At 40.2% G+C, this 12,748-nt stretch overlaps 1 protein-coding gene across 2 annotated transcripts in view; it reads right to left on the bottom strand.

Moving 5' to 3' along the window:
- SCAPER (S-phase cyclin A associated protein in the ER) overlaps positions 1-12,748 on the bottom strand; it is a 137,808-nt gene that overhangs the window by 78,354 nt on the left and 46,706 nt on the right. For both annotated transcript variants that reach the window (XM_063169470.1, XM_063169471.1), the window contains exon 21: positions 2,030-2,166. In XM_063169470.1, the coding sequence (XP_063025540.1) occupies positions 2,030-2,166 (137 nt within the window). The remainder of the gene's footprint in view (positions 1-2,029; positions 2,167-12,748) is intronic.

The following is a 12,748-nucleotide window of genomic DNA, read 5'->3' as shown; positions in this document are numbered from 1 at the left end:
TCACCCCAAACCCCTGTTACTAAATGCACATGGCTGGAATGCTTTAAGTCCCCTGCAAAGCCTGGACCAAGTTCCTGCTAAGCACAGCTCTGATGCTTCCACTCAGCTTTCACCAGCCCTGCTTCTCCTGTGTCACTATCCAAACATCCTCCTGCTAGCAGCACATACATGAAAACCTGAGCTAATTTACTTATCTATATATCAGTTGTTACTGATAGCACCAGTTAAATGGCTTAGGGTTATAAATATAATTAATAAGACTAGTGAAACTTCTCAACACATCTAATATCCCACTGATCACCATTTGTCCCCTCATTCACCTCTGCCCTTCATTGCTTTGATACTGCAAGAGTGATTTAAGATCTGGAGACTCAGGAGTGTAACAGGACCTATTTGGTTGCAGTTATTATTTTTTTCCAGTTTAAAATATCACAGCTTCCTAGAAACTGAAATAAATGTGACATTTCAAGTGCTGGGGCACAAGGCATTCATTGTAACTATTTATTTTCCTGGAGAAGAGCTGGAAATATGTACTAAAACATGGTGTGTGATAATCTGATAACATCTATGAAATTCTAAATTAGCAACATCAAAATACCTCTGCTTTATGTTGCTACTGGACATTTTTATTAGTAAGTCTTTTGTGTTAACATCAGAAAATCTTCTGTTTAACTCTGAGTTATCTTCAAGAACAGCAAAGCCACTGAAAACTCTAGCCAGCCTTTTACAGTAAAACCAAGCTTAATAAACATGAACTTCACAGCTCCTCAGTGTAACTTAGATTTTGAAACTTTCACTGTATTTTTCAATAGCACATCACCATTGTAAAATGATGGTCCTTTATTACTTATTACTGTTTTAATCACAATTTTTGATGACAAATATGCTGACTCACACAGCAGTCTGACACATACAAACTCAAAATGTTCTGAAAGTTTTCTCTTATTTGTGCCAACAATAAATTATTATGTCAACTTGCATTCCAGGGTCTGACAAATCTTTGCCTAAATTCAACAGAAGTCGCCCTGGAGAAATAATTAAAACTGGACCCAGGTACTGCATTAAATCAACAGGTCATATGAATAATTCTGCATCCTGAGCATCCAGAAACCTGAAGAACATTATCCAGTTCCAACAGTGACATTCAGCAAGTGGATCTGCTCAGCCAAAGAGGAAAGCAGTCAGAACAATAATACACTCTAAGGAGTGTTGTGGTTTTGAAGGCTGATTGGCTGCTAGGAGTTAATGAAACATCTCACTTTACTGTAGTTCTAAAAATCTCTGCATGCTTTTTTCTCTTATTTGAAACCCTTCATGCTTAAAAAGGCAGAGAAAATGTGTAACAATGACTCTTACCTCGGTGAGAAGTATTTTTAGAGAGAAATGCAAAAATATGCTACAATATTCAGCAGAGCATTAACCTGAGCTGGGACCATTCAGCCATGGAGGAGTGACACTGCCAGTTCATGATATAATGATGTCCTGCACATCACACTGATTTGCAGATGTCACTTTTTAGACTAAGAACAAATTGCACGTCTGACAACTCACTTTCCACTTGAAGATATTTTTAACTTTCTTCTTGTTGTGACAGGCAAAAAAAATGATTAAATTTAGTCATGGGATTTGACACTACAGCAGGCTGACTTCTATTTGTTGATTACTATTGATTTTCTTTGATACTTCATTTAAAAATCAATAGCTAGAAAGAAAAATAGGCATGGTTTACACAAATTTAAACATGCTATTGTATGCTAGAAGAGGCTACAGTTTTGGCAGGGCACTGGCATCCAATTATGAGAAAAGCTCTTAACAGGTGAAACCAAGGGCTCCAGATCGATATTCAGTTTTCTTTCTCAATCAGAGAAAGTGGCCATAAATTAGGCTCATCAGTGTTATTTTCAAGACACTCCCAAAGCAAATAATTTTACATTTTTTCAGCCTTCCACTGCATTCACACTAGAGGACAGAAGGTAAAGTTTAGAACAAAACTTAGAAAAAAATAAAAATAAAAAGAAATTGGTACTACCTGGAGTTCATCCGTGCCTTCAGCTTTTTGGCTTTCTTTTTAATTTTCTGTTTCTCCTCTCCATCTTTTAATGGTTCCACAGGAACAGAACTCTCAATCACAATGTCCACAATGTACTTTTTTAATGACAGGTGCTCCTGCAGAAAATAATAGAATAATATTTAATGGTATAGTATGTGATGGAGATCACAGATTATCTTCCCAGGAAAAAAGAACAGTGGTGAATATTTAACTGAAGGTTATGAAAATGAAGCCCTAATTTTAAAAAAAATCTTGGCAAAGAGATTATTTCACACTAGAGAGAACAAGCTGTGCATTTTCTAAAAAGGAAGAAAAATTATTAAAAAAAGAACAATAAATAGTGTGCCTTCTTTTCAAGAAATTGTTACCTAACAAGTATGGACTCCAAGCTGACATGCTTTCTCTCCTCCAATCTGCCTTTTACAGCTACAGAAAACCTGCCCCACCAACATAACTCATTACATGAAATAAGCTAGATTTGGTTTTTATATTAACTCTTCATCAAAATCTAAACATGTCCTAATCTTCATTAAAATATATGGAAATATATGTTACTCTTCACTACTTACAACGTTACCATTTACTAATGGGACTATTACTTTTCCTCTCACATTAAAAAATTTGAATTTAGGCAAAATATTGGTAAAATTTCAGTTCCCCACAGAAGAAATGCTAAACAACCAGTTCAAGGCCAGTTATTAGAACAACTTACACAATTTTTAATATACTGAAGTTTGTATCAGTTTTCTTACAAAATACCAAATTTATTATGAAGTACAGGTGACCAGAGCTTATTAGGATAATTTATCCTTGCATATAATTATGGCCACAATCAGATGTGGCTGTTCTTTCCCTTTTGGTAAGTCCCCTTAAAATTCAAAGTAAATGGTGATGTGCTACAAAAATTTATAGTCAGTATTTTCCAAAAAACAACCTCTATGTTCTTTCATTGACCAGGAAAATACTGTGCCTGCTGAAAACAAAATAAATCTCAGTGAAATTTCCTGGAAAAAGAGCATTTAGTTTTTGGAAAGCAGTGCTGCCCTATGAATATATATCTGGTAGAAACAGTAAATATCAATTTTAAATCATAGGAATGCAAAATGAATACTGAATTAGCAGGTCCAATTCTACTGAATGAATACTGGACATAAGAAATCCAACATTATCCTCTAAGCAAATTCTAAAGGTAATGTTGACTTTCTCTTTGCTCCTCTGCCTACCTTGGATAGGTCCCAGCACACCTGCAGAGTCTTCCTCGATGAACTGTCCACATTGTTTAAACCATACACACTGACACAGATTGCTAGAGTGCCTTGTAAGGTAATTTTACCAGCTTTTGTAGGCATTTTCCCTGTCCTTAATAGTCTCCATTTAGTTTTACCAAGAAGGGCTTAAAAGGAAACCTTCTCAGGGTACCTCCAGAGGTTGTGCCCTTTGGAGCATCACTGCAATGAGTGAGTTCTCCACCAAGCTGCTGCAGTGCAGAATGAACCATCCCTGTCCTGGTTATGAACCTGCAGCTCAATTCTGTCTCATCAAAGAGATGTATCCCTTAACACCCACTTAAAAATATCTTTTGTACTAATTTTCTTTTTAAAACCAGAAATCCAGTCCTTAGGTTCAAACTGCACAGGTAACACGTGGGTTGGAGTTTGATAGTGTTAAGAAAAGGAAGGGCTTCCTCAGAAGAGACCATGCCACTGCTGCTTTGCTACAGCCTTCAGGGTACCTGTGACATCTACTGAGCAAGGGATTTATGAATGATTCCATGGGATTTAGGATGAACATCCCTGCTTTCCAAAGGGTACAGCCCAGCACCTCCAGGAGCCCACCTCAGGTCTCTGCAGTGAGGTAACACAAAACTAACCAGGGCTGCTACTGTGCTTCTGCATCTTCCTTCAACAGTGCCACTGGCATTCTGCTTCATCACATCTGTCACTGCCCCAGAGGGACAGCAGAGTGGAATAAAGCTCCCACTGCATTCTGAGATGGCCCCCACACCACACCAGGGCAGCCACAGCAGCCACCCCAGGGCAGCTGTGACCGTGGGGTCACACTTGTGCTGGGCACAAAGCAAGGAGATAAAGCTTTGCACCCCCTGCACAGACACTCATCTCTTTTTTCATCATCTTATCTGTGATTAGCTGCTGACTTTTAGAGAACTGCAGGGTTCAACAAGCACATTCATGCCCCAGGCTGTGGGGCCAGGAGAGCAGCCATGATGGTTGCACACATTTGTTCACAGGAACTCGAGCAGCTCTGTGCACCATGGTTCTCAGCGTTCTCAGCTTTCACACGGGGCACTGTGGATTAATATCAGACTTCATCCACACAGCTCATTACATTACAGTCAGACCAGAGTAATAATACCTTGTGTCACAAAAACAATCTCCCTCTGAAGGTACAGATCAAAGCCTGGGATTATCACCGTGGGCAGACTGACACCATTCAGGTGTGAAACAAAAATAACAAATAACTTGGGATTGGGTGACAACTGGCACCTGAGGAGAACTGCTGCTACACCACCCTCCAGAGCAGGGAAAAATATTTATCAGTGTGTTTTACTGAGCTCCTACCAGTTACCTGAAAGAATTGAGGTTTTAGAATCCACCAAGTCACACTGAAGTACAGGAAGTGCAATCCTTTAAATAATTAAACTCATGAGTAATTTTACCTGCACAGCCATAGTTGGGCAAGGGAACACACCCCAAAAATAACAACAATCAGAGCATAAAAGGGAGTAAGGCCAGTGCAGTGTTTTCAAAGCAAACTTTTGCCATCCCTTCATTTAAATAAGAATGAAACTCATTCGTTTGGGGTGGGTGTATTTCTAATAAATGTTATGCAGGATAAAGGGGTAATCTGCACCTTCTGAAAGCCTTTCACTTCTTTGTAATTATTATTTTTATATAAATAAATGCTAAGTGCAGTCAGAATTGCTAAAATTAAATTAATTTATCCTCCCCCTTAAAAGCACTCTGGATTTCTTCTTATGGCAACGTGAGGGGTCATCACTGGTCTGGTCCTGCACTAGGCTGAGCACATTCTGGCCCCAAATCCTCAGATACTGGGAAACCACCAGATCTTTGGAGAATTTAGGCCTTTATAAATGCAAAACATTATAAGTAGAGGCTCTTTTTTAAGGGAAGCTGCTGTCATTATGATCTGTATTCAGCCTACCAAATCTTTTCAGCACAGTTTTAGTTTCAGCTACGTCAATTTTAGCTGTGCAATTTCTCTGAAACCCTGTTTTAAAGGCTTATGTACAATATACTAATTTTGCTAGTTCTGTCCTAACAGAACACTTTTGATCTCAGGATTAAACCAGAGCCAGCAATGATGGTCATTCTGTACTTCTGCCATCATTTTTCATACTTGATACTCATCCTCTGAGCTGAGATCAGCAACATCACAAAGCAAGGGCTCAGCTCCTGTGAAGGGGACAGAATCTGTGCCACAAAGAGCTGCTCTGTGCTGGGAGGTACAGCTGCAAGATACAGAAACAAAACAAGAACTGAATGCTGGCATGGATTTCCTCATGGGCACCTGTGAATGTTCCTCTCTGCTCATGTGATGATGGCTCAGTGACCCATCAGAGTAGAAATACCCCTGCTCCTTCTCTCCTGTGTTATTGCCATGCATTCTCCACAGCTAAGAACCACTGATAAAAATCCCAAGGTATCCTGTACCTGTCTCAGGGAGAGACCCTCAGTCTCCAGCTGAAAAAGCCATGAAGTAAAATGAAGGTAGTAAACATCCACCATGGGATATTTAAGGGCATTTTGTACAGACACATGTTATTATTTAAATTTTTACAGAACACTGAAGTAATTTTTAGAACATCTGAGATGAATTTCTGTAGAAGTTTCAATAGTTTATTTACAAACAAGGTGATAAAGACTGATATTATTGCCCATGTAAAACTGCAGTCACCACAAAGCAGACAGAAATTAGATTATTTACAAAAATGTCTTTGCTATTCCTTCCTTCTCCCTCCATTCTCAACTGTTCTCACTTTTGGTCAAGTCATTGAAAATCCTGAAGCTTTCCAAATGCAACAGATGGGCCTCATCTACAAACTACATGAGAAATTGAGTTGCCAAAAGCATTAAAGCTAAAGCTAATAAGGTCACGTCTGAAGTCACATTCTTGCTGGTTATTCCTAGTCCCCTTCAACTGCCTGAACCACACAATCTACCCTGTTAGTCTGATATCTTGAAGTTGAGAATTTTAGTTGACTAAGCACTTCTTATAACCAATGTTTTCTGTTTCTTAAATTACATGTTTACACTACAAGGATAACAGCATTATAATCAATATCCCCTGAAATAAAAGTAATTTTTTTCAGACTCCAGAACAAACATAATTGCAGTTTTCCATGGACAGTGCAGCAAATGCTACAGAATGCTGAAATGCTATATAGCTGAGCAGGGCCCAGTTCTGCTTGGATGAGGAAAACCATACCTTAAACTGGATTCTGAACCTCAGTAATCTGTATAAAATACAGCTGCACAAGAAATTTCCCAACAGCCATTCACAAGACAAATATTCTTCAGCAGCCCTCCCCATTTAGTGTCATAATTACAACAGCAGCACCCATGGATGTGTCCCTGGCAGGTGAAGCCTTGGATATGTATTTATCAAAGCAGAACACAACTGCAAAATTATGTTCCTACCCCATTTTATTTCACTGTGACACTTGGCTCTCTGTATTACATATAAGTTATTATTCATTTCACTACTCAGAAAATATTAATAGGAACTTTATTAAATTGTGAAGTGTGCCAAAGAGAATTCTTCCTAACAAAATTCCCTCCTTCTAAAATTAGAGGCAACCATAACACAAATACTTATTTCCTGTTCCTTTCTTTTTAAGTAAGTGTTGCCTTTTTATGAATTCTGCCTGGGGCATGCCTGCACAGGCAGGACAATATTGCAGCAAAGCCAGGAAAGAACACAAAAATAACAGAATAAGCAGCCTTACAGTATTTTGGCAGTGCTGGTGCAGGGCAGCCCCAGTGCAGATCATCTGAGTTATTTATCCCTGGCCTCCCTAAGCACTGAGTTCCCTGAGCACAGGCAGGGCCAGGAGGCTCTGGGATCCCTGGAGCAGGAGCAGCAGGGTGCCCAGGGGCCAAGGAGGCTCTGGGATCCCTGGAGCAGGAGCAGCAGGGTGCCCAGGGGCCAAGGAGGCTCTGGGATCCCTGGAGCAGGAGCAGCAGGGTGCCCAGGGGCCAAGGAGGCTCTGGGATCCCTGGAGCAGAGAAGGCAGGAGCAGCAGGGTGCCCAGGGAGCTGCTGGCACCTGCTCCAAGCTCAGGAGGCAGCTCTGCAGGGGCATCCTTGGCCAGAGGGGCAGGGCAAGGCTGGCAGTGCCACGGCCACCCAGGGCTCCTGGCCTGAGCTCCATCACTCACAAACTCACCAAGCCACAGATCTGCAAAACCTTCCTGACCATTGCACTTTCACCCAAAACACCAAGCCAAAATGACCTTGCTGAATCTTAGAGTTTGTAGGTTTTTTCCCCCTCTGTTATTTTTTCATTTTCATTCCCTTCTGTATTTCTGGATTCTGGCCAGAACTGCGGCAGAAGTGCCAAAATACTGTAAGGCTGGTTATTCTGTTATTTTTGTATTCTTTCCAACCTTGAATCCCTAAGTTCTGAAAGAAAAGGCATTCTTATAAGTGTTCTAACCCAGTTCTGCAGGCCAAGGCAACTTGAAAAACATCTGTCTCCAGCTATTGATCTAAACTGAGGCTTCAGAACTTCCAAATACTTGTTATTACTTGCCCCCTCACATCAGCATTAAAATATAAACATGAGGAAGACTATAAAGAAACACTTGTAGTAGCTTATATCACATAATAATAAGCTGTCATTCATTTACCATTTTAATATAGAAAATACATATATCAAACTGAGTATTTTCCATAAAGGTAATGTACATAAGGAATATATTCTAGCAAATCAATAGGTAACTATTCTGAAGCCTACATATATCTTTTGGATTTACATCTCTACCTGTTTCAAAATAAACAATATCCTGCAACTGCAGAAAATCATTAAAAAGTTTTTTCACAATTTATTACCAATGTCAGAAATAATTGTTTCTTACTTGTGTATATAATCACTTAAGGGATATATTTGCCAACTTTTGAAGGGTTTTTAGGGTTCACTTCTAAATCACACTACCACAGGAATATTTGTTCACGATTTTACTACATGTTTCAACAGAATTCCTCACTATTTTATTTTTTCCTCATAATCTAGGACAATATTTAATAGGGAAAACAGATGCTGAAGCAGACTATGAGTTATATCAAAAGCACACTTCATTTTTAAACAATGACAGCCTGAAACACAAATGATCAGTAATTCTTCATCATAAAGAGATCAAATACTATTATAGGACCACAAGTGATGATCCACTCCAAAGTATGAAGAATCATAGCAAGGAAGGTGTTCCTTATTAATATGAATTAACACGTTACTAGAGGTGCTACATGTATAAGAAACAGCTTATAATGCAATGAATTTTCAAATGTTATTTTCTATGCTAGACTGTACTTTAGAAGATGAGTTGAGAGCACTAAAAACTTCTATTATTCATTCAAAACCGAAGAGTGACCTTTCATTGTACGACTAGGCTTTCCTTGACATCTGGGATTAAGTTTTTTTTCCATGAGGGATTAATCCTGCTTTTTTCAGCATGCCCAATGGAAAACTGTTTTTACTGCTGATATTGACTGCACTTCCAGTCACCTTGCTTGTCCATGGATTCAATGACACAACAGTCTGCCACTGAGATAAATAACAAATAATATTCTTAATAGGAACTTCAAGTATTTCTTCAGATTTTTAATACCACTCCCACTTGGAACTCTAAAATGCAGGAACAGAAAGTGAAATGAAGGTGTCTGTTCTGTGTGATGAGAACTCTGCATCCTGGCCATGGGAAGCATCCCTGCAGAGGTGGGAGGAAGGCTGGGAGGCTCTGACTTTATCATCTGGCTGCAAGGACAGATCAAGCTGAGGGGAAGGGGAGATCAGAGTCCAGCTGGACTGCCAGCAGCAGTTTCTTTTACTGGCTGTGGATATTGGAGATGCCCAAGCCAAAATCAGGAAGGGTGCAGCTGCTGGCAGTGATCTATCCCAATTAAAGGCACAGCCAATGCACCATTAATCACAGACATTTTTGCCAAGAAAAACAATACTTTATAATAAATTAAAGGTAAGAAGCTATTGCTCTGCAAAGTACAAAAAACTAGAATTGATGTATGGGGTACTGAGAGACCTTCTGCAAGCTGCAACATGGATTAGACTTTATAATCATTGATTTTTATGACAATGTCTTCCAGGACAGAATTATTCACAGCAGAATGACATGGCCAGAGCTCCAGGACTGAAAGGACCACAGGTACCATGAGGTATGAAATATCCATAAACAAAAATGAACCACAGAAGCCTGGCATAATTCCACTCCTCTAGCAACACAACTCTGCTCTAAAAGACATCCTTCCTTCCTCAGGAAAAAAAAATAATTGAGTAAAGCCAACTCAACCAGAACCTGAGGCTTTACTGGGATGGGAAGTTCTTGTTTGCAACTGATTTACAGATTGTTTCCCCTGAGCAACAGAGAAGAAAAATGGGCTACTGTTGGAGAACTATAATAAGATGCCAAGAAAAAAACTGAATCTACTGTGAAGTCTGGGGATAAAGCAAACAGGAATATTGTTCTACATATGACCAAACCACATTCAGCACCATAGAGCCCAGAAATGGCTGCAGCAGCAGCAGGGCTGGGCCAGGGCCATCTCCCTGAGCTGGAATGGTCACAATGGAGCAGCCAAAAGCCAGGAGAGATGGAGGCAAACACCAGGGCAAGAGCAAGGCTGGCACACTGGGCACTGACCCCCCTGTGGCTGCCCCTGGATCCCTGGCAATGCCCCAGGCCAGGCTGGATGGGGCTTGGAGCATCCTGGGACAGTGGAAGGTGTCCCTGCCATGGCAGGGGTGGCACTGGAGGAGCTCTAGGATCCCTTCCACCCAAACCATTCTGATTCTGTGAACACAGGTAGACATGTAACATCCATCTGAATGCTCCAGAATAAAAAAGAAAACTATTATTTGTCTATAATGGTTTTTAAAAGCCACATACCCACAGGTATAAACCTCTCCAACTCCTCTATTAGATGAAACTAAAAATGTGACCCTGCTTAGTATTGTTACTTTGCATTTTGCTTAATCATATCTTTTAGACAGGCTACCAAAGGAGTCCATAAACACTCTTCATTTAAATACAAGAACTTGAAAACACTCTGAATCAGAAACAAAAACAAAAGCATTTTTTCAATACTGCAAAGGCTAAAGCAACAAAACAATAGTGATATATAATTTAATTGGAATGAAAACATAGAGTATTCAAAAAAAAATTAGCAAAATCCTGGCACCACCATGTGTCTGGACAAGAAAAATCCTTGTAAATACAGACGAAGAGAACAAGGGTCAGACATTAAGCTATTGCCACATCTTCCCTCAGTAGTTTCCTCTGCAAGAAATAATGGGAGCAGCACACACCTCTAGGAAAACAGCTCCTTGCTCCTAAAATCTAAAAACCTTTCAGAACTTCCAAGTGCTGTGAACAGGAGCTCTGGCTGTGGGTGGTGCTGGCTGCAAAGCTCACCTGGCTGGCACAGCACAGCTCCCAGCACCCCCAGCCAGGGCTCAGGGCTTTACCTGGGGCACTGCCAGCACAGGAGGCACTCTGTAAATCAGAGCTGGGCACAGCTGGGCCAGGACAGCTCCCACTGCAGCCCCAGCCACTCTCCACAGGCAGCTTTAGTCACTGGCCAGCAGCTTTTTTTAAAGGAACCTGTGTGTGGGCTCCAGCAACCAGGTTTTTATATAAATCCCCACATTTTAACACTGTCAGTCTTCAGACAACAATCACCTCTCTGCTCCATCATGGGATTATGTTCTCATTTGATCTAAATGCACCTCTTAGAAGTCCTTTGTTGCCTTTATATAATGACAAAAGAATCAGTTTTCTCTCCTGATAAGAAAAAGCACATTTTTCACATAGGCAAACAACAGTTCATTAATAGTCCTCCATCCTTCTTTGGAATACATAAAATTGTAGCATGCACCTTATATAAATTAACCAAACCCTGCCAAGTTATCTACGGCATCTGGTTTTTAGAAGAGCTTTTCACTTATTAGAAACATTCATAGACCACATGGAATGACATGATTTATATTCTGAAAGTCCCTTTAAACCATGGCATTTAAAGGCCAGGAGATACAGAGAGAGCTGGGACAATGGTTCAAAGGGAGCTCTTGGGTGTATTTCTCCAAACAAACCAGGAGACACAAGAAAGGCAAAGGCAAAAGGGAAAGCAGAGGGGCATTAAAGTGCCTAAAAAGTGCCTGTAGCTCCTAAAATCTGTAGGAGAAAACGTCTAGAAGGTCCTTGCAGAGACTCCTCAGCACAATGAAATCACCAGGTGTTGTCCTGTGGCTTTTGCAGGCACCTTTTCAGTGAGGCCTTTGTGCCACACAGGCTTTCATTCAGCAAAGCAATTAGTCAGGACTACCAACATCCTAATTGATTCCAGTGAAGTCAATGAAAGCAAATTGCTTACACTGTTTACATCCTTTGCTGGACTAAAAGCAAGGTGGATGTTGAGAGAGGGGATGGGAAATCAATAGCACAGAAAATGGCACTGCAGAAGCAGGAGAAGCTGAGAGTTTGATGGAAGCAGCCAGGCACTTATCAGAGAGATAATGTAGGCAGCAGGCTCTTACTGCACTGGAGATAATGCTGAAAGGATGTGGGCCAGTGGGAGCTCTGAGAGCTTCAGAAATACACTGAAGATGATTTTCAGCCTGCTGCCAGTTTTACCACCTAGGTGAATTAATGTATCTGCAAGAGGCCAGACAAAAGCAAAGTTACAAAGAAGTAACCAATGTGAACAGAACTTAATTTGCTTTCACAGGATAACACTTTTAGAAAACCAAGAGCTGCTTGCTGTAAGAGAAAGCTACAAATGTTTCAGCTGCAGACTAATAAAGCCCCAAATAAAAAAAACCCAAAAGGCTGACGTGCAATGAAGCTGCCACACAATCTGAGAATGAACTCCATGCTTTTTTCTATTTTGTATCTTCATTCACAGCAAAACTATTTTCTTTGCATGTTTCACATCCACAAATGAATTCACCTTCCTGACAGTGTAATCCCAGTTGTCAGCCTCTGCACCAGACATGCTGGAATTAAGCACAATAAGCACTTAATGCCAAACCAGGGGGACATTGCTCCAACATGAAGTCTGCTTTTACTTCTGAAAATCTCTCTAAAATTACAGAATTTATAGACATTACAGCAAAGAGAAAACCCCTAGAATACAGCAGCTTCTTTTTATTTCTGGCAAGATCAACTCCTACCACCCAACTGGCCCACAGGAATCAGTGTCCATGACCATTAAGAAGTTTTTAACTTTTTGCTTACAGTCAAATTAACCAAGAAAAATCCTTACTGTGTGAAGAAAAATTATACAATCATTTGCTTCAATCAGCTTCCAAAGCCTTGAGGACACACCTAAATCTGAGGTACCAATATGGACAAAATTAAAGTATTTCAAATCTTGTGATTTCCCAAGTAATAGTAAAGAAATTCTATTATCAGATTAGAATTTTATA

This window comes from Melospiza melodia, chromosome 15, assembly GCF_035770615.1.
Source record: "Melospiza melodia melodia isolate bMelMel2 chromosome 15, bMelMel2.pri, whole genome shotgun sequence".
Lineage (NCBI taxonomy): Eukaryota > Metazoa > Chordata > Aves > Passeriformes > Passerellidae > Melospiza > Melospiza melodia.
This window is presented reverse-complemented; position numbering and strand designations above follow the sequence as displayed.